Raw genomic sequence first — 21526 nt, 5'->3', positions numbered from 1 at the left:
ACTGAGTATTCTCAGGGTATTCTTGGGCTGTTAATCCGCAAATCCACTCCTGAAGTCAGCTGGGGAAATACAGGATCTCAGCTTTGGAGTGTACAACCTACATTACCCAGAAGTCAGGCGTGGAACATCACCAGGCTGAGTCAAGAAAGACTCAGAAAAGGCATTTCCGTTAGGGCCCTACTCTAGGGCGGGACTTCCGTGGGTCTCCTGGAAGGCATTTCCTCTTCTCTCAGTTTCCTTACTACCGCGTCAGCATCTCGTGGTCACTGAATTGAAAAGAGAAAGTGCTTGTGTGCTGCTCCGCGCAGAAGCTGTGAGGCCAAGTACGCTGCCCGGGTGCCCGGCGTCAGGGTCGGGATGGTAACCCCAGTACCAGGGACACCCTCCTCGCCCGCCGCTCCCACCCATCTCCTGCCCCGGAGTCCGATGGCGGCGACCGCGCTGAGGCTTCGGGGCGAGGTGAGTGCGCGACCCCTGGCCCTCCTCCACCTTCGGCCCACCGAGCCCTGCAGCCCGCGAGCGGGTAGCCCGTCAAGTCCTGCGGCCCCGGCCCCGGCGTCCGGGATTGTAGTTGCTTGTGGGTGACCCACAGTGTCACAGGGTGGGCGAGGGCGACCGGCCGAGTTGCCGCCATCCAAACACGTGCCGGTGGCTTTGACCCGGACAAACCCGCACACGTGGCCTCGGCCTTACATTTGGCTTCAATAGTCTGAGGCGTAATCATGTCCTGACTGGGAGGCAGAGGTGTTGCATCTTCATTGTAATGGTAGTGGGAGTTCGGGATGGTCGTGAACCGAGGGAGACACAGGCTGTGTCATGGTTTTGAAAGCCTTCTGAGGTAGAAAACCGGCTGGAGTGGGGTGATGAGGACAGTGAGGCACAGGAAGAGGAGCCCTTGTCCAAAGTCACAGAGCTGGTAAGAGGCCCCACTGAAGAGACACTTGGCCGGAGGTCTCCAAACTCCACGGCTGGCCTGAGATACAGCAGAGACCTGCTTACCTGGAGCTGAGGGTGGTTGCTTGCTTCTTCCCACAGGTTCTGAAGTTGACAAGCATTATCAAACTAGACAAGGAAGTATAGGGTGTCCAAGTCCCTACCTGGTGGTGACATTACTGTATAGTGTCTAAAGACACTTCACTTGGTAATGTTCCAACTTTCAAATGAGCAGACCCTGGGGATACCCCAATTCTGAGTGCAGGTCTCAGGAAATATCAAGGTGTTCCCATTTCTGGTGTCAGCATAAGAAATATTCAAACTATAGAGACATTTTTAAATGTTTATTTGAGCCAAACTAATGACCATTTCCAGGAAACAAAATGACAACAGTGTGAAAATGCTTTGGAAAATGACAGTTTTACCCCTTATTTTATATATCAGTATAAAAAAGGTAGATGTATACGTCGAGAACTTGAAATCCATTGGTGATGGATTAGGGAGGTAGGAGAAAACAAAGCAGGAAAATCCCTGATGTTAAATAAAAGGGAAAGATGAATGCACACACAGTTGTTTTACATTACTGGGTATAAGATAGTGTGAATATTCAATGAATTAACACAATAACCAGGAGCAGTGTTTTGGTCCCTGCTATGTTGCTGCTTTTGTGCCCTGAGGGGTAAGAAAAAAGTAAATTATCCTGACATTCCAAAGATATGTTAACAAAGGTGCCAGAATACTAAGGTGGGCTCAAGGTAAAAATTGATTTTCTTCATGGAAGATAGAGGTTCAGGACATGACTGCTTGCTATGACTGGCTTTTGATTAAAAAGCTTTAATTTCACACCCTATATAGGGGTATTTTCAGTCTCTCAGTTTGTAAAGCCATCTGGGAGGAGTCCCCTAAGCTGATCATTAGTATGTGCCCCCTGCTCTTTTTTGTTTTTGGTCCACATACACAGCCCGTGTAAGCATTGAAGACAGGTTATCTGGAAGGGACATCTGCACTTAATAATAGTTGGAGATGCCACAGAGCTGGGAATAGGTACCTCAAGTCTCCTTTTTTTGTGTGTTATAAATAAGATGCAGGAGGGTCAAGGATCAGACATGTAAAGTGGCCCAATGACAATTTGGGTATGTTTTAGGGTGATGATGATGCATTTGCGTAAGAGAAGATGGTCTCTCCTAGGGGTAACAGGCTTCATCTGGCTGTATAGCGGAGAACAGATTATGGGAGTTAATGAAGGAGGCAGGGAGCCCTGGACCAGGTGAGTTCTCTAGAGGAGAGCTCATGGACCTGGGTTGGGCCTCAGAGGTGAGAGAAAAGGTTGGATTCTTGGTCCTTTATTTTATTTTATTTTATTCTATTTTTTCCCCATTACCTGTTATCTTCCTCGTGCCTTCTTCCACCTCCATGCACTTGCTCCGCATTACATTTTTTTTTTTTTAAGAAATGCAAGTATAGCTTTAAGTTTTGCAGCTGCAGGAAGAAAGGAAATGGTTGAAAATTACCCCAGCGTTTTTAGTCCTAGCAGCTGAAGCAGTAGAAGCTCCATCCACTGGGCAGTGGAAGATGGTGGTAGATTACGTCTCTTTGGCAATATCAGAAGGATCTTTTTGCTCATAAGTTACAAATAGCAGGAAATGGAAACATCTTGTGAGAAGTTAACACATTGGTCTGTAAATCTGTGGAAAGGTGGGGGATGGGGTCATGCCAAAGTTGTGGCTCTCTTGTGCATGAGGGTGAAGGGGGCAGAGCTGAGGGAGTGAATCTGGGGTGTGCAACTGAAACAGGTAGAGATCACACAGTGTATGCACAACTAGAGGAAGTATGAGCTGGTGGCCCTGGGTTCTTGGTGTTTGGATTTAAGGGTGAAGCCTGAGCCCACATATGGCTGTGTTTTGGAGGCATGATCTGGGAAAGTCAGTGGAATTGTTTAGTAGGAAGAATGGGGCCCTGCAAGCATGGCCCTGAGTTTAGATGGCATTCATCTGCCCTACTTCCTCTGATCCTACCTGTCTTTGCTGAGGGTAATATTAGTAATGAATGAGACTATGATGAGACAATAAGCAGCTCTGGCACCAAGTTCTGGTGTCTTCTCAGAATGAGGGGACCTGGAAGGGTTTGTCCTGGGGATAAGTAAGGTATGGGGGGTCAGACAGACTGTTCCAGATTCATTTGTATTAATTCTGACAGGTTCTAGTGACCTTTGAGGATGTTGCTGTGTATCTCTCCAGGACAGAATGGCTCCTCCTTGATGAGACCCAGAGACACCTGTACCTTAATGTCATGCTGGAGAACTATGCTCTTATATCATCTCTGGGTAAGACACTGACTCTCCCTGTGTACACTCATCTTTGAATTGACTGTGTCCCGCTTTTCCTCAGGGGTCCAGTTTGCTTCTTTTATCCTAAGCTCTAAAGGGTTCTGACCAGACTTGTTCCCAGGGAGAGATGGGCAGGAGCAACTGGTCTCAGGTTGCCCCTCATCATGCCTGCAGGGGTCCATTTTTTTATGGTTGATTGCCCCAGATTTTAATAAACTCATTCACAGTTTAAAAAAAAAGACCCTGTCTCTCACCAGTGACCTAGCCTGGGCTTTTCATTTCTCTAGTGTCCTTCATTCCAGAGGGGTTGCTCTGTCCTCCCATGTGAACTGTAGAGAATATATGCTTCCCTGTTTTTCTGGATAGATCCTGGACTTGGCAGGGCGGAAGTATTTTCATTGTCCGCTGCTCTTCCTACTGCCCCAATACCTGCTGTACTGAACTGTCACAGGGAAGAATTTGACCTCAGTGGTATTGCCACAAGCCTAATATATTTTACATTGATTAGTGAGAAAAAGTATTTTTTATATCTTCAAAAATTGATTTCATGATTAGGCATTGTATAACTTACTAAATGATCATGTCCATAAATCTCACACACATCTGACACCATACATAATCAGTAGAATGTTATTTATTCTGTCTCCTAGGCTGTACTTACATCTCTGTGGGTATTCTGTAACTGCCAGTTTGTACTTTTTAACCCCTTCAACATTTTTCACCAATCATGAGAATTTTTTATTACTGTTTATTTAAACCAAACTGAAGACAGTAGCCAAGACACATGATCTGAAATGTTTTTATGTCTTATGTTTTTTAGACCTTCACCCACTCATATCTCTGATTGGAGAATTTCTTGAAGAATACTATTGAAATCTTGTCATGTTTTCTGCCTCTTATAGTTCCTTTTTTGTCTTCCTATCTTGCTGTCGTGTGTGTGTGTGTGTGTGTGTGTGTGTGTGTGTGTGATTTGATTTGATTCCTTTCTGTCTTGTGCATCCATAACACAGTAGTATGCTTGTGGTTTGGTTTTTATTAGACTTACATAAAACTCGTAACAGTTCATTGTAACCTGAAAACAGCTTCACTGCATGCAAAAATTCAACCCTGTGACTCTGCCACACCAGCCCTTTATATTATTGTCACAGTTCACATTGTTCTATATTTTGTATCTATTCACAAATATGCACCATTGTTATTCTTAACATACTTTAGTTTTATCTCATAAAATAGAGTTAAAGTAGACTCCACAGATGAAATGTTTTAATATTGTATTAATATTAACTGTATTAACATTTAGTATTAGCACAGAGTTTTACACTTTCCCACAGTTTCCTGTTTCAATGTAGTATGCCTTTATTTCAGCTCAAAGATTTTTTTTTTTTTTTTTTTTTACATTTCTAGTAAACACAATGAGTGGAAATGAACTTCTTCACCTTTTGTGTTTCTGAGAAAGTGTTTTTCTTGTTATTTCTGAGGAGGAGGTTTTGGGATAAAGTATTGTTTTGCAGATATTTTCTTGTAGTGTTTTGAATATATCATTGGACATTCTCCAAGTCTGCAAGGTTTCTTCAGAGAAATCTATTGCTAGCTTATGGGAGTATTGTCCTTTCATGAGGCATTTCTGTTGTCTTTGGTATTTCAAATATTTTTTTTGCTTTTGCTTTTTGACCCTTTTATTATAATATGTCATGCTGATATCCTTTTTCCATTGAATGTGTACAGAGACCTGGGAGGATGTTGAACATGGCTACTCACATTTCTCTTTCATATTTTGAAGTCAATTTTTAGCTCATTTTTAAAAATAAATATTTTACGCTTCTTCCCCTCCCAATTATCTATCTCATATTTTCTCTCTTTTTCCCCTCCTCTGGGGCTCCCATAATACAAATATTGGTTATCTCTATGGTGTTCCTAAATTGATGTAGGGTGTCCTCACATTTTTTTCTTACACAGAACATTTTAAATCACCTGCCTCTGAGGTGATGTATTCATTTTACTCCTGTTGTTGCCTTCTTATGAGTCTTTTGCATTTTTCATTTTATTTATTGTATTCTTCAACTTCAAATTTGTTTCATTCTTTTTTTATAATTTCTGTTTCTCTGATCCCCATGTTTTGTTCCCATATTCGTTTGTTCATTATTTTGAGTTCCATATGTATTTGCTTATAACTCAATGAATTTTTCAGAAATAATTTTTTAATTATTCAGGAATTCATATACTTCCATATTTTGGCTTAATTTACTTTAATGTTGTGATGTTCCTTTTGTGATTTTTTTAATATTCTCCTTTGTCTTACTGTTGATGTCTGATATTTGATGAAGCAGTTGCTTTTTTGCACTTTATGAACCAATTCTGTTTATAGCTGTCATTTTATCTACATATGCACACAGGGGTGCTTGTTAGGTGGTGTGTTGTGTTTTGGGCTCATGAGAAACTTCCCTTCCCCTTCTTCTTGCTACCCTATGATCAAGGTCAGTGCTGCAGAGATTGAAGGGATCCTCAGTGGCCAGGGCTTCAGTTTTCCAAATGCTTAGTGATCTCTTGGAGGCTTTGGTGGCACAAAACATGATATGAGAGTCAATGGTAGCACAAACTCAGTGTTTCCCAGAAGTTCTTACCCTTGTATTTTCAATCTAACCCTGTTTGCTGAGCCACTCTTTATGCTTTTGTTTTGTGTAGCTCATTGTATTATCATCCACATAGTACCTCTTTGAAGTAACTGATCTCTTAAGGTTCTTCCCTTTCATAAAGGGGTGGTGTTTATCATGGATAATTATCCATGATTCTTGAAGGGGGTTGAATACTTTTATTTTTTTATTCTGCCATCTTGATGTGGTCACACAAATCTTTTTCTTTCTTTTTTTTTTTTGGTACAATGTTATTCTAAGATTGTGTTGATTATCCACTTCTTCTGCTTTCTTTGGAGTTGCATCATCTATATTTCACATACTTGCTTAAAGAGTTGGAAACTGGAAGAATCCTTTGTGTATCACGAGAAGGATAATAGTCCAGCCATGACAGATTGGGCTCATGGGAGGTCTGGTCGTAGGGAAGAATTTTATTCCAAGGCTTTGTTAACACATAATGAGCACCCTGTTCTCTTTAACTGTATTTAGTCACAATTGTGAATGGCCACACCTTAATCAGCTTGTCCTTTCTCATTTTTGTTACATTACCAGTTTATGTCTTTGAATAGTTTCCATTTGTTTCCTGGTTTCTAGCCTTGGATAATCTCTGCCTCTCTAACTTCTACACCATAACCATTTCTTTGAGGAGTCTTTTTCGTGTGCCCCTCCCCCTGCCATTTTTGATCAATGCATGTGCCCCTTGAAGTGTCCATGTATTTCTATAGAAACTTAGCACAGCATCTGCTCTACTGTTGTTGATTTTCATTCTTGTTTCCTGAATATTGTTTCGGGAACATTCATATCCTCCACATAGCGTTACAAGACAAGCACAGGGGGTTTTGCAGGTATCCCCTAACAGAGGAATAACTTATAGAGCCAGCATCTCTTCTTTGGGTCCTGTCCCATCTTAGTACCCTTTAATTAATGAGTTGCCCATTATTATAGATAGGAGGTACTTTTTTTGAGTCTCTCCTTTGTCTTGGAAATCATCCCATAGAATCATGCCAGATGTTACAGATGCAAATTAGTGATGAGAAAACCCTCTCCCTGTGGGTCAGTATGAACTTCACTAGCATTTGTTTTTCTTCAGGTTGTTGCTGTGCAGCAGAGCATGTGGTGGCACCCACTGAACAGAATATTACTATAAGAATCTCAAAGGCTATGAATCTGAAGTCAGCACTGTCTTTCCAGAAGAGCCACCCATGTGAAAGTTGTGGATGTGTCTTGAGAGACATTTTCCTCTTGGTTGACCAGCAGGGAACCCCACAGGGCCCAACACTGCTAAAGTGTGGGGCATGTGCAAAACCATTTTATTTCAGTGCACAGCATCACCAGCACCAGGAACAGGACACGACAAAGAATGGTTTCATAAGCAGTGTGGACAGGGTCTCAGTTGCAAAGAACTGCAATTTCCATGTGTCTTGGGATCCTTGTACCTCTAGTCAGGTTGGAAAATACTTCCTCATCAGCTCCAGATATTGTGAGCATCAGTCTGCTTACACCGTGCACAAGGAAAAGGAAAACTCTAAGCCTGGAATGACTTTTCAAACTACAAAGTATTACACCCCAAGAGAATGCAAGAAAGCCATTGGCTGTGATGACACACTCATTGAGGACCAGAGCTTCCTTACTGGAAGACAGTGTATTTTGTGTTGTGAATGTGGCAAGTCTTTTACCAGAATTTCTGCCCTCCATGTTCATCAGAGAGTTCACACTGGAGAAAGGTCTTACAAATGTGATGTATGTGGGAAATCTTTTGCCAGTCGCAGTGGCCTCTTATATCATCACAGAGTTCACACTGGAGAAAGGCCTCATGAGTGTAGTAAATGTGGCAAGTCTTTTACCCAGACCTCTACCCTCCGTCGTCATCAGAAAGTTCACACTGGAGAAAGGCCTTATAAGTGTGGTGAATGTGGGAAATCTTTCATCAGTCACTCTGTTCTCCGTCGTCATCAGAAAGTTCACACTGGAGAAAGGCCTTATAAGTGTGGTGAATGTGGGAAGGCTTTTACCCGTAGCTGTATCCTCAGGTATCATCACAGAATTCACACTGGAGAAAGACCTTATGAATGTGGTGAATGTGGGAAATCTTTTACCCAAAACTTTACCCTACGTGTTCATCAGAGAGTTCACACTGGAGAAAGCCTATATAAGTGCCATGAATGTAGTAAATCTTTTACCCGCAGCTGTGACCTTCTTGAACATAAGAGAGCTCACACTGGAGAAAGGCCTTATGAGTGCAGTCAATGCAGAAAATCTTTTATCCGTAAATTGGACCTTCGTATTCATCATAGAGTTCACACTGGAGAAAGGCCTTATGGCTGTGGTCAATGTGGAAAATCCTTTACCCGTAGCTCTTCCCTCCATCTTCATCACAGAGTTCACACTGGAGAAAGGCCTTATGAGTGCAGTCAATGTGGGAAATCTTTTTCCAGTAAGTATGGTTTTCATTGTCATCAGCGAGTTCACACTGGAGAAAGACCTTATGAGTGCCGTGAATGTAAGAAGTGTTTTAAACAGAGTTCCACTCTTATTCAGCACTACAGAGTTCATTCTAGAGAAAAATCCTATGAGTGCAGTTAATGTGGAAAACATGAGTAACTGCCTTTTGTCATTGAAGTGTTGGCACTGGATAAAGGCTTTTTGAGTGCATTGAAGTTCTGTAATCTTTCACCAGTAATTCTGCTGGTATTATCAGAGTTCACAAAGGAGAGAGGCTTTATGAGTGCTCCAAATGTAGGATATCCTGTAGCTATAGCAGTCACCCATATTAATATTGAATAGTTCACTCAAAAGAAAGGCCTTATGAGTGCAGTGACTGTGGGAAGTCTTTTTCTTGTATCAGTAATTTCCATTATTGTGAGTTTACACTGTAGAAATGCCTGTTGAGTGCTTGTGAATATGGGGAATCTTACATTGGCCATGATTTCCATTTCACCAGAATTCACAATGACTGAGTCTTTATAAGTTAAGTAACTTTGGAAAATCTTTTGTCACTTTGTTATATATTTGAGAGTTCACAAGGGTGAAAGGTTTTATATGTACATGCAATATGATACATTTTTTTCTTATAACACCAAGCTCCTTTATTCAGAGATTCCACTCTGGGGAAGAGCTTTATGAGTACAGTGAATGTTGGAAATGCTTTTTCTACCCTTTTTTTTTTTTTTTTTTTTTACTTATCATCAGAGAGGTCACACAGGATATAGGCCTTATGGGCACATCAAATTTAAATATTTTATCTTAGAGTCATAATCACTTTAATCACAGTTCAAACTGGTTAAAGGCTGCACATGTAAAGTGAAGTTGGAAGATGTGTAGCAATAAGTTTATACCCTTGGAACGTTGGAGTGTTCTCACTGTGTAAATGGTTATATTTTGGGAAATGTATTTGTTTTCCAGTGCAGGAACACTGAAGAGAACTTTCTGAGGAACCTCAGAATTTAATTTTATATGTTCACAGTGTGGACATGTCTCAGATTTTAATGTTTAAATTTCTGAAGAACCTAACAAAATAGAAACTAAATCAGCTGTGGCTTTACACATTCTTACTTGTAGTGTATGGGGGTTGTTTCTCCCCATCTAACAAAATCTTGAGTGTTTTATATTTGTCAGTTCTAGTTCTTTTTATATGTTCATCATGCTCTCTCTGTTGTTTTAGTTGCATTTCCCTGAGGATTTATAACGAGCATTTTTGTAGGTGTGTATGCACTACTGATATGTTTTTAGTATATTGTGTGCTCACATAATTTACCTATTGTGTTAATTTCAGCTAAGTCCTGTAACAGGATATAAAACAATAAAGATATGTGTTACAATGTCACCATTTCACTCCTTCAATGTCATGCAACTTTCCCTTTCTAGAAAATTGTATTGTTGGAATAATTGTTTTTAATAATGGAAAATATTCCTAATTATTAGGAATTTTGATGTAAAAACATAGTAATACATATCATATACTTTGCGGAATATTCTGGCATTACTAACACTCTTTATCACTTTTGTAAGTGCAAACAGTAATAAAAAAGCCTTGCTTGTTAGTGTTCACCCATTTTTATGGTCTGTCATCTAGGGTTTGTTGGGCTTGGAGGTGAAACTGGTGGTATGAGGATGAACAAGTATTTCCTGAGCCCTCTCTGAAGCCACAGAGAAGAGATCAGTGATTAGACCCCCCCCATACCGTGGGCCACACAAAGTGGGTCTAAAGCTTGGATTATTTGCTATTGTTTTGATTATAGGAATGTGATGCTCTGTAGGGGTCATTGTGTTCCCTTGTAATATAGTGGTAAAGAGCAGCCTTGATCACTCTGTCTTGGTGCTTGTACAAAAACTAGCTGCCTTACATTTAGTTATCAACTTTGGGTACCATCCAAAGGCCAAAACCCCATGCAACCTGTGCCCCAAGTTGTTGGGAAAAATAAATGGGGCTTCACAGATCTCCCATATCTGCAGCCTCTACCACAGGGAGGAGGTGGCTTGAGGGTTCCTAAGTATCTGTATGGATTCTCCACATGGGCATCTCTGGGTGTCAACAAAACTCCCCAAAACTCACTTCACTGACTGATAAGAAATTAATGAAGGGACTAACCATGGCCCTGATGAGAGCCAATAGAGGTAACCAAATTCTGTAAGCACTTACTGGTGATACTCCAGGATTTGCTTTTTGATTATTTATTTTTTATTTTTTTAGTTCATCCATCAGTAGGTCCATAACAGTTAGTGTATTTCTCAGGAAGTCAAATATCAGGAACATAAAGGGCTTTTTCAAGGTCACATGCAGAAGTCAGGCACAAGAGGCTTGATTCAAAGTCCTTAGTGCGGTTGCAGAGCTGGGGACATTCCCTATTGTGGCATATTAAGGCCTCAGCACAGGGCAGGGGGATAGTAAAGACCAAGAAAATGGGAAACTTAGCTGTTGCTCCTGTTTTCAGTGTTGTAATTTAATGAAATTTCCACATTTTTCTGATGGGTTAGAATGCTTAACATCTCCCTCACAGTCTTCATGGGAACCCTATGTCTCAGTTCCAGTGGTTTCTCCTGGGGAAACTACTTTGAGCTTTAGCTGCATTTTGTCTACCTCCTTTTTAAGTTTAATACAGCTAGGCAGTAAGGAGTCCCCAATGATTCATGGCAGAGTCTGTCTGCATGTTCACCATTTCTGCAAGGTAACTTTCGCATGACAGGCTTTGATTTTATCTACTGTGGTGAATGTGGTGCCTCAGTTTGACCTGTCAAGTGTTTTTGGTACATGCCACTGACATACACCCTGCAGTATTGAGGATGGCTGGATGTGATACCTGGGACATATTCAGAAGTGATCCTGGAGACCTATAGTATTGTTGTCTTTGGTGGAAAGTTCACGTCTTCATACAGAAAACTCAGTGCCCACTTGATCCTGTACTCTGTCCAGGACTGGCTGGAGGAGACAGTGGTGCTCACCATCCATTACCTGCAGCCCTGACCATGTTCAGTAGCCACATCCTCCTTTCCAATGTCCCTGTGTCTGCACCAGAGATCTCTGGGTAGGAACGTAGTCCTGAACAGAAGCCCTCACTACAGTGCCCAGTACACTCTGGTCACAACTGAAATTCTTAGTCCTGATTGCTCCAGACAGGGACAAATTGACCTAATTAGGCTGAATCAATGTCTCAATTGCCCAGTTAGCAGAGTTATGGCTCATGGGCTTTTTCAGAGAAGTGGGTGAGTCTGGAGTATCCTTGGTGGTATTTGCAATCTACTTCCATGACATTTTACGAAACAACACAATGCATTTAAAGGAACCAAGTAACGTGTGGACACTGAAAATCTCCATTTCCATGATCACATCCTCCTCACTGCTGTCAGTATAGTGTCTTGGATTAGTGCTGAATCTTTAAAGCCCTTCTAAATGTTAGTGATACTACATTTTCATCTGAGAGAGGTGAGGAGGGAGAAAGAAAGGTAGAGTTACATCCATGTGTGAGAGAAACATCGATCAATTTCCTCTCATATGCTCACTATTAGGGATGTGGCCCACAGCCCACATGTATTTCCTGACTGGGGATTGAACTGGTGACCTTTTAATTCACATGCTGGCATTCAGTCCACTGAGCCACACCAGCCAGGGCCAAAAATAATTGTTTTTGCACATGAAATTTCTTACTGCATTTTCTGAGATAAGATGTATTCTTAAGTTCTGTGAAGATTAACATGTACATGAAATAGTGGTTACATACAAAATGTATGTTTTTGTACTAATATGGCTGTGATATTGCCATCTGAAGGTTTCAAAAGTGACCATGTGAACATGAGAAATACGTTTTGGATTCCTGTATTTCTGCACCTTGCAGGAAAATAATCATTTTACCTGTAACTGCAGTTACAGTTTCTGCATGGGAACTGGAGAGTTATGGATCGACAATTTCTAAAGAAAGTTAATAATGTTGAGGGAGTCATACAAGAGTATTTCTAAAATAGATATATGAGACAATGATCTGTGATGCCCAAGAACAGGTAAGTCCCAATGGGTCATACCTAAAAGAAACTTAGTTCTCAGAATAACAGAACTAATTTGAGCCACAGCTCTACTGGAAACATAGCCACCCTGAATATCTTCTGCCTACCAAGTGTGGATCTTTTTCATTCTTGAGAACTTGAAGAAAAATAGTGAGGTGAGAAAGTATAGTGAAATGTGAGCTTAGAAATTTAGAAGAGTTAAAAGAAAGCCATGACATCATGTTTCATTTCTTCAGTAATCATTTACTAATTATGTCACCTGTTTCAGAACTCTCCAAGGTCTCACGGAAGCTCTGCCTAATGTATTTTAACTCCACGGCCTGGTGCTGGGCAAACTGCAGAAATTACTTTAATTCAGTAGGGCTCATTGGCCCTCCCACTCACTCTCAGGGGTCCCTGTCAGCATTGTAACTTTTGTCAAAGAATAGTGCAGATCTGCCTCTGGACAGCAATGTCCCAAGAATACAGGGAGTGAATGCAGCACATCAGTGGAGCCACATTGCCATTGATGGCCAACATATTGCTCTACATGCTCACCAACTTGCACATGACACGGTCATCTGTTATGTTGAATGCGTGGATGAGACTCTTGAAGCTCCACAGGAGCTTGTTGCTTTTCTGAGCATGACCTCAAGGCTTTATCATAGTATCCCAGGGCCACACATCACTCAGTGTCCTGTGGCTCTGACACTTCCAAGTAGAGCAATTTCATTAACTGGTGAGAGTCCGCTTTTGTTTTTCCTCCCTATTCCTAAGAATTTCAGAGTGTCATGGTTTCCGTTATGTTTGATCCCTTTTATGCCTTATTCTAAACCATCTCTAATTCTGGTCAAGATGACAGCATAGGCAGATGTGGCTCACCTTTTGAAAAACCACATCAAAATTACAACTAAAATATAGGACAGCCTTCATTGAGAATTGTCAGATATGGAGTTGAATGGAAGTATAAGAACAAGAGAAATAAGAAAGTACATCCATCCCCACTGGTAGTAGTGACACAGATGAGGAACGGAGTGGTCCCTTACCCACATGTGGTGGATAATTTCGGGAGAGATATTTTGGGAGCAAGGAGTCCAATGCCATACCAGACCCCAAGGCCAGGGTTCTTATGCCAGGAGGATAAATCCCCACAACTTCAGTCTGGAAAAACAAATGGGAATTCTGTTGGTGCAAGAAATATGAACTAAACAGTTTTCCTTGAAGACCCCAGACACAGACACACAAACTCATTCCCTCTGAGCTCCAGCACTGGCATACCAGCTATAGGTATCCTTGGTATACAGGAAGACACTTGTGTCTGGCCTCAAGCCAAGCAGAATCCATGTTCCATTTTCCCTGCCCCCCCCAAACCAGCAAGCTGGTGCCATATCTGAGACTCTATCAACCTAGCTAACAGTGGTTAACCTGCCTTAGAGATCCTTAGGGACTGCCCCACAAAACCTATGGCCTGATTTTCCACGCAACCTGATTTTCCATATGAATGGCTGGTCTTGGCTCCTGCTTCACAACTTCCTAAATTCTATCAAAAACTCCTGGCCTCAGTGAACCCCAAGCCTGGCACTAGTAGCAGCCTGCCTAGATGCATAGCATGGCTTTGCCTGGGAATCTCTAAGCCCACCACAAGTGGCAGATATCTCAGATTGCTTTCTCAGGCAAGGTGGCTGAGGATAAAAGACAGGTGGTAGGTGACCTTAGCCTTCACCATCTGGGAAACCCCATGGACAGAGCACCCAGTGGATAGCTATAGAGTATGTCAAAGTACCACCACCCTTCGACTTCAGAACTGATGCTCCACCAATGGGAGAAGTTGGTGGTCAGTGGTCACAGCCAATCCCTTCCTCTGATTGGCTTTGGTAAATTCTTCCCATTTGTCAACAGCAACCAAAGTTCAACTACAAGAGGAGTGTGTACTCAACCCACACAAAGGGCACACACCTGGAGTAGCCAGCTTGGGTGATAGGTGAGATTGTGCCATGAACCCTACAGGATGCCTACTACATTAGGCCGCACTACCAAGTCAGAGAGTAAAAGCAACTCTACCTAATACACAGAAACAAACACGGGGAGGCTGCCAAAATGAGGAAACAAAGAAACATGGCCCAAATGAAAGAAGCAAAACTCCAGAAAAAGAGCTCTACAAAATGGATATTAGCAATCAGTCATATGTAGATGTCAAAACTCTGTTTATTTGGATGTTGAAGAAACTTAGTGAGGTCCTCAGCAGCATAAAAAGGATTCCATCAGAAATAAAGAATATGCTAATTGAAATAAAGAATAATTTACAGGGGAACAACAGTAGACTTGATAACGCTGAGAAGCAAATCAATTATATGGAAAAGAAAGAAAGAAAAAAACAACCAATCAGAACAAGAAAAAAAGAATCAGCCTTGGCTGGTGTAGCTCAGTGGATTGAGTGTGGGCCTATGAACCAAAGGATTGCTGGTTCAATTCCCAGTCAGGGCACATGCTTGGGTTGTAGGCCAGGTCTCCAGCAGCAGGTGCATGAGAGGCAACCACACACTGAGGTTTCTCTTCCTCTCTTTCTCCTTTCCTTCACTCTCTAAAAATAAGTAAATATATTTTTTACTTTTTAAAAATATATTTTATTGATTAAGCCATTACAGTTGTCCCATTTCCCCCCCTTCACTCCCCTCCACCCTATACACCCCCTCCCACCTACATTCCCCCACTCTATTCCATGTCCATGGGTCATACATATAAGTTTTTTGGCTTCTACTTTTCCCATACTGTTCTTACCCTACCCCTGTCTATTTTCTACCTACCATCTATGCTACTTATTCTCTGTACCTTTTCCCCACTTTCTCCCCCTCCCACTCCCCTGTTGATCTCCATTTCTGTGGTTTTGTTCTTGAACTATTTGCTTAGTTTGTTTTTGTTTCAGGTGTGATTGTTAATAATTGTGAGTTTGCTGTCATTTTACTGAACATATTTTTAATCTTTTTTCTTAGATAAATCCCTTTAACATTTCATATAATAAGGGCTTGGTGATGATGAACTCCTTCAACTTCACCTTATCTGGGAAGCACTTTATCTGCCCTTCCATTCTAAATGAAAGCTTTGCTGGATAGAGTAATCTTGGATGTAGGTCCTTGCCTTTCATGACTTGGAATACTTCTTTCCAGCCCCTTCTTGCCTCTAAGGTCTCTTTTGAGAAATCAGCTGACAGTCTGATGGGAATTCCTTTGTAGGTAACTGCCTCCTTTTCTCTTGCTTCTTCTAGGATTCTCTCCTTATCTTTAACTTTTTCTAATGTAATTATGATGTGCCTTGGTGTGTTCCTCCTTGTGTCCAACTTCTTTGGACCTCTCTGAGCTTCCTGGACTTCCTGGAAGTCTATTTCCTTTGCCAGATTGGGGAAGTTCTCCTTTATTATTTGTTCAAATAATTTTCCACTTGTTGCTCTTCCTCTTTTCCTTCTGTTACCCCTATATTTTGGATGATGGATCATTTAAAGATGTCCTGGACGTTCCTAAGCCTCTCCTTAATTTTTTGAATTCTTGTTTCTTCATTCTTTTCTGGATGCTTTTTTCTTCCTTCTGATCTGCACTGTTGATTTGAGTCCCAGTTTCCTTCCCATCACTATTGGTTCCCTGTACATTTTCCTTTACAGTGATCCCTCACCTATTGTGGAAGTTATGTTCCAGAGACACCTGAGATAGGTGAAAATCCTCGAAGTAGCAGTGTTGTATTTATTTTATTTATGATATATATCTTAAGGCTTTATAAACCCTTCCCACACTCCTATAAACCTTTCCCACTCTCTCATTAACCTTTCTCACACTCTTATAAACACTTCATATGCTTTTAAACACTTTCTACACTCTTAAACCTATGTAATTTTAACAACATATAACATTCTATATGGGTATTCACCAGTGAAGTTTACTACAACTTGAATGATGAAGATCATGAATTATGTAGCTGTGTAGTACTGATGGCGATGAAGGTGATGATAATGAGATGAATGTACTGCACAGCCAAGAGGAGCATTACAGCTCTTCTGAAGGCACCACTTCATCAGGTGCTTCATCAGGTGGTGCAGTATCTTCATCCTGGGCCATAACTTCTATTTCCACTAAAGGCACAGGTGTAACTTCTCTTCATCCGAGTGGTGAACATAGTTATGGGAAGTTGCTGGCACTGTTTTTTATCCACAGAGGCTGCTTCTCCATGCAAAGAAACACTCTTGAGTCCAAAGCGTCTCTGAAATTTGTCAAACCAGCCCTTGCTGGCATCGAATGGGGGTTGGCATGGTGGGAGAAGCCCTCGGCAGTCTTGCTTCTGCGTCATCCTCATCTTCATCCTCGCCACCGTGGTGAACGTCCATGCTTTCCGCAAAACTATCATAAAGTTTCTTGACCTTCATCCGGATGGTGTTGGTATCCAGTGAGATATTCTTCTTCCTGCAGTCATTTATCCACAAGGCCAATGCAGACTCCATCTTCACAATGGCCTCATTGTGGGAAGTGACCACCCTCTTTGCATCTTGTTAAAAGTCATTGTTGCCATAGACCTAATATTCGTTTCATCTTTCTTTATGTAACGAACAGTAGATTCATTGATCCCATAGTGGTGGCCTACAGCTGCATAGCTTTTGCCTTCCTTTAACCTGTTGAGACGTTCCACCTTTTCTTTGATGGTAAGCATATTCCTCTGGTGCTTGGGTTCACTGCCAGAAGTCTTAGAAGGTGCAGAACATTTGAGTGGCATCATAGGGCTTGAAATAAATTCAAACTTTTACAAAAATTTCACAAAAACAACACCACAGAGCAACACTACATGCAGTGATCAGACATTGATATGAAGTAGACAAGAAGAGATGCTGAACGTATGGGTACAGTGTGGGAGAGCTAACAGACGAATGCTACAGTCAATCAGTGCCCAGGATACAGAACACAGTGCTGTGGTTGGTCACCTTCCATTCCATCAGCCAATAGTGTGCCATGTACAATCTCACACTGGCAAACTTGTGCAAGCGGTAGTGGCGTACTTCATTTCCACTGTGTACAGTGAAGTATTCATCCACTGATGAAATACGTACTGTATTTTATTTCAATTTAATATTCTTTTAATATGTTTGAATTAACATTTTTATATTTTAAATTTTTAAGCAAAAATAATTTAAATCATAAATATATAAATACCTATATACCACAAAATCCCACGATATAGCAAAAACTCCATGATACAGAATTAGATATATATATTTCTAAACCTGCAATACAGTGAAGCTGCAATAAGTGAACCATGATATAGCAAGGGATGACTATTTCACTTAGCTTATCCTTCATTCTTTCATTCAATTTGTGACCAAATTCAACCAATGCTGTGAGCATCCTGATTACCAGTGTTTTGAACTGTGCATCTGATAGGTTGGCTACGTCTTCGTCGCTGAGTTGTATTTTTTTCTGGAGCTTTGATTTGTTCTTTTGTTTAGGCCATTTTTTTGTGTGTGTCTTGATGCTCCTGTTACATAGTGAGGGGCGGAGCCTTAGGTGTGTCCACAGGTGTTTTCAATCAGTGGTTTGAGGCTTTATTTCCTGGTGCTGGGACTCTGGGTTGTTTGGTCCGTCCCGCTCCCCAGTTTCACCTGGTTTATCTGTGCATGAATGTGGGACTGCTCGGTCCGCCAGTGCTGCCTTGCCGGCCAGCTGCAGCCTTGCATGCTGCACCCCGTTCCACAATCCGCTGCCTCTCTGGGTCCGCCAGCTGCCACTTTGCGATGAGCTGCCTGACTCCGCCCCTCTTATCAGTCTGGAGTAATGTCTTCTTTAACTCCTTAGTTTTTAGATTTCCATACAGTTTGATTTTCTGTCAGTTCTGGTTGTTTTTTTGTTTTTAAATTGTTGCCCTTCTTTTAGTTGTGCTAGGAAGCACATGTGTCTACCTACACCTCCATCTTGGCCGGGAATCCAAAATATTTTTTTAAAAAGAAAAAAGAATCAAAACTTAGATGACAGTGTAAGCAGCCTCTGGGACAATTTCAAGAAATACATTTGCATTACTGGGGTACCAGAAGGAAAACAGAAAGAACAGGAAGCTGGAAATCTTTTTTTTTTTTAAATGAAAGCAAACAAACCTAATATTGTGAAGTAAATAGACATGCAAGTCCAGAAAGCACAAAGTGTCTGAAAAAACATGGATGCAAAAAGGCCCATTCCAAAACACATTATAATTAAACTGCTATAGATTAGCGCTGGCTGGTATGACTCAGTGGATCGAGCCTGGCCTGCAAAATTGAAGGTCGTGAGTTCAATTCCCAAGCAGGGCACATGCCTGGTTTGCAGGCCAGGTCCCCTTTTAGGGGCAGAGAGAGGCAACTCATCAATTTATTTCTCACACATCAAAGTTTGTCTCCCTCTCTTTCTCCTTCCCTTTGCCTCTCTCTAAAAACAAAGAAATAAAAAATCTTTTACAAAAGTGTGGCATGTGGAAATGGAAGTTTACAATACAGGCAACAATGTATTATATCATTGAGTTTCTATTATATTCCATAATCCAGAGTGAAGAACATAGATCAGCTCACAAAAGAAGAAGGTTAAGGTCAAGAAAAATAAAATAAAATTCCAAAGTTTAAAGATAAAGAGAGAATCTTAAAAGCAGCATAAGAAAAGAAGTTAGTTGGGTATAAGAGAATTCCCTTAAGACTGTCAGCTGCTATCTCAAAAGAAACTGCAGGCTAGAAGGGATTGGCAAGAGATATCAATGTCATGAAAAGCAGGATTTAGAGCCCAGATTGCTCTATTCAGCAAAGATATCATTTAGAAAGCAAGGGCAGATAAAGAGCTACCCCAGCAAGAAAATATTGAAGGAGATCATCAGAAGCAAACCATTATTATATGAAATGTTAAAAGCACATATTTAATAAAAAGATCAAAACTGAACAGCCTGGCTGGTGTAGCTCAGTGGATTGAGTGTAGGCTGCGAACCAAAGCATCGCAGGTTTGATTCCTAGCCAGGGCACATGTCTGGGTTGCAGGCCACGGCCTCCAGCAACCGCACATTGATGTTTCTCTCTCTCTCTTTCTCCCTCCCTTCCCTCTCTAAAAATAAATAAATAAAATCTTTAAAAAAAACCTGAACAATAAAATAGCAAAGAAGACTATCTACAATTGAATATAAAAAAGAAACTAAGCATCAAGAAGAACTGGACAGAGTCATGGATCTGAACAGCGTTTTTTAAATTTATTTTTTAAAGATTTTATTTATTTATTGTTAGAAAGAGGGGAAGGAAAAAAAAGAAATACATAGAGTAAAAAAAAAAAAAAGAGGGGAAGGGAGGGACAAAAACATCCATGTGTGGTTGCCTCTCAAGCACCCCTACTGGGTATCTGTACTGCAACCCAGGCATGTGCCCTGACTGGTAATCAAACCGGCAACCCTTTGGTTCTCAGGCCTGTAGTCAATCCACTCTGCCACACCCTATGGGACTGGAGAGTTTTTTGATTGTTCCCACATGGGAGAGGTGGTGAAGTGGAATGGCTGACCAGGTGAGGGGATTAAGAAGTACAAATCGGTAGTTACAGAATCGCCTTGGGTATATGAAATACAGTATAGGAAATGAAGTAGCCAAAAAACATATATGCATGATCCATGGACATGAACAATGATTGGGGAATTGCCTGAGGGAATGCGGGGGGGCTGGGTGGAGTGAGGCAAAAGAGAAAAAATTAGGACTATGATAAAGGCATAATCAATGAAATAGAAAAAAATAAAAGGGAGTAATTAAGGTGTATGAAATAAAAAATAACTTGTCTCTGGTATTTTTTACAGAGTCCTGTGTGTTCACTCTCTCTATCCTTGGTGCTTTTAGGCAGCACCTACATGTTGAACTACTGTTTTTTGTATCTCTGTTTGGGTCGAGATTCTGCTGTGAAAATTTCATCTGAATCAGTTAGTAGATCGTCTTCTGTCTGCCCATTGTATCCACTATCTGGATACAGTTCATCCTCCTCATGGACATAAGCTTGTTGACTACACCATCAAACTCAGAAGGTTACTGATGTATGTCTTGGTAGGTGGAACCCATCCAGCCTGTAGCCTTTGACAGCAGAGGTCTCCTTAGTTCAATGGCTGGTAGAGCTTGTTGGGCTGGTAGGGCATATGGGGAATGTACTTAGCATTTCCAAAGGGACTCCATGTAGGCTGAGGGAATGATGTCTTGGATCAAGGGTGTCATCAACTTTACAGTGTTTTAAAACCTACAATGACCTCAGGCAGTCCAGATTTGAAAAATGATTTGAGATTGCCACTTTGACACCTAGTACAATCAGAAACAGGAAAAAAAATGTTAAAAATTTTTAAAAGATTTTATTTATTTTAGAGAGATGGGGAAGGGAGGGCAAAAGAAAGGGCGTGAAACATCAATGTGTGGTTGCCTGTAGCACACCCCATACTGGGGATATGGCCTGCAACTCAGGCATGTGCCCTGACTGGGAATCAAACTGGCGATGCTTTGGTTCACAGGCCTGTGCTCAATCCACTGAGCTACACCAGCCAGGGCCAACATGTTAAATTTTTAAATAAGAAAAGACTTAATACAGAATTTCTATTGATTTTTAAATTTTTATATCATATATGCATACCCATAATTTTTAAGAATTTAATTTCTTTATTTTAAGAAAGAGAGAAACGTGAATTTGTTGCTCCACTTATTTATGCATGCATTGATGAATACTTATAGGTGCCCTGATAGGGGGTCAAACTCAACACCTTGCTGTTAGGGTCGACCCTCTACTCAGCTGAACTACCTGGCTAGGGCCCATATTTTCTTGTTTATTGTAATATTTCATGTAATATAAAAGAACTCTCAACCTAATATAGGTCAACTTTCATTATAGATATGTATTTCTATATTTACTTTAATTCTTGAATGTTGGGAACAAGGAAATTAAGAACTAAATTTAACCTTAATAGACAAGAACCACATTGTAGCTAAAAAGAAATGATAAAAGAGACAAAGTACAGTTAAAGCAAACATCCCGTGTCTAGCAGACGCTCTCCCTGGGTAGGCTAGATAAGCAGTGCTTTGTAGTTTTTAATGAGAAAATAGAAAACTAGCTAGCTAGAGCCAGGAGATTACTAGGTTAATGAACAAACAGCCTGCCTTCCTGCCTTATGA

General features: G+C 41.0%; 1 protein-coding gene across 3 annotated transcripts; it reads left to right on the top strand.

Moving 5' to 3' along the window:
• Positions 1–254: 254 nt before the first annotated feature.
• On the top strand, positions 255–9936 carry LOC123826170 (zinc finger protein 501-like). Of its 3 annotated transcripts, none has more exons than XM_045850135.1 (3): positions 255–323; positions 3130–3256; positions 6980–9936. In XM_045850135.1, the coding sequence occupies exons 2-3, from the start codon at positions 3223–3225 to the stop codon at positions 8470–8472; spliced, it is 1527 nt and encodes a 508-aa protein (XP_045706091.1). In that variant the 5' UTR covers positions 255–323; positions 3130–3222; the 3' UTR covers positions 8473–9936. The 3 variants fall into 3 exon arrangements, with proteins under 3 accessions (XP_045706091.1, XP_045706082.1, XP_045706099.1); XM_045850126.1 differs by having other exon boundaries at positions 263–459; XM_045850143.1 differs by lacking the exon at positions 255–323 and adding an exon at positions 353–459 and having other exon boundaries at positions 3171–3256.
• The last annotated feature ends 11590 nt before the right edge of the window (positions 9937–21526 follow it).

Source organism: Phyllostomus hastatus, unplaced genomic scaffold, assembly GCF_019186645.2.
Source record: "Phyllostomus hastatus isolate PE091 unplaced genomic scaffold, TTU_PhHast_1.1 phas_contig_133, whole genome shotgun sequence".
Lineage (NCBI taxonomy): Eukaryota > Metazoa > Chordata > Mammalia > Chiroptera > Phyllostomidae > Phyllostomus > Phyllostomus hastatus.
The sequence above is the reverse complement of the archived record's forward strand: the minus strand, read 5'-3'. Positions and strand labels throughout refer to the sequence as shown.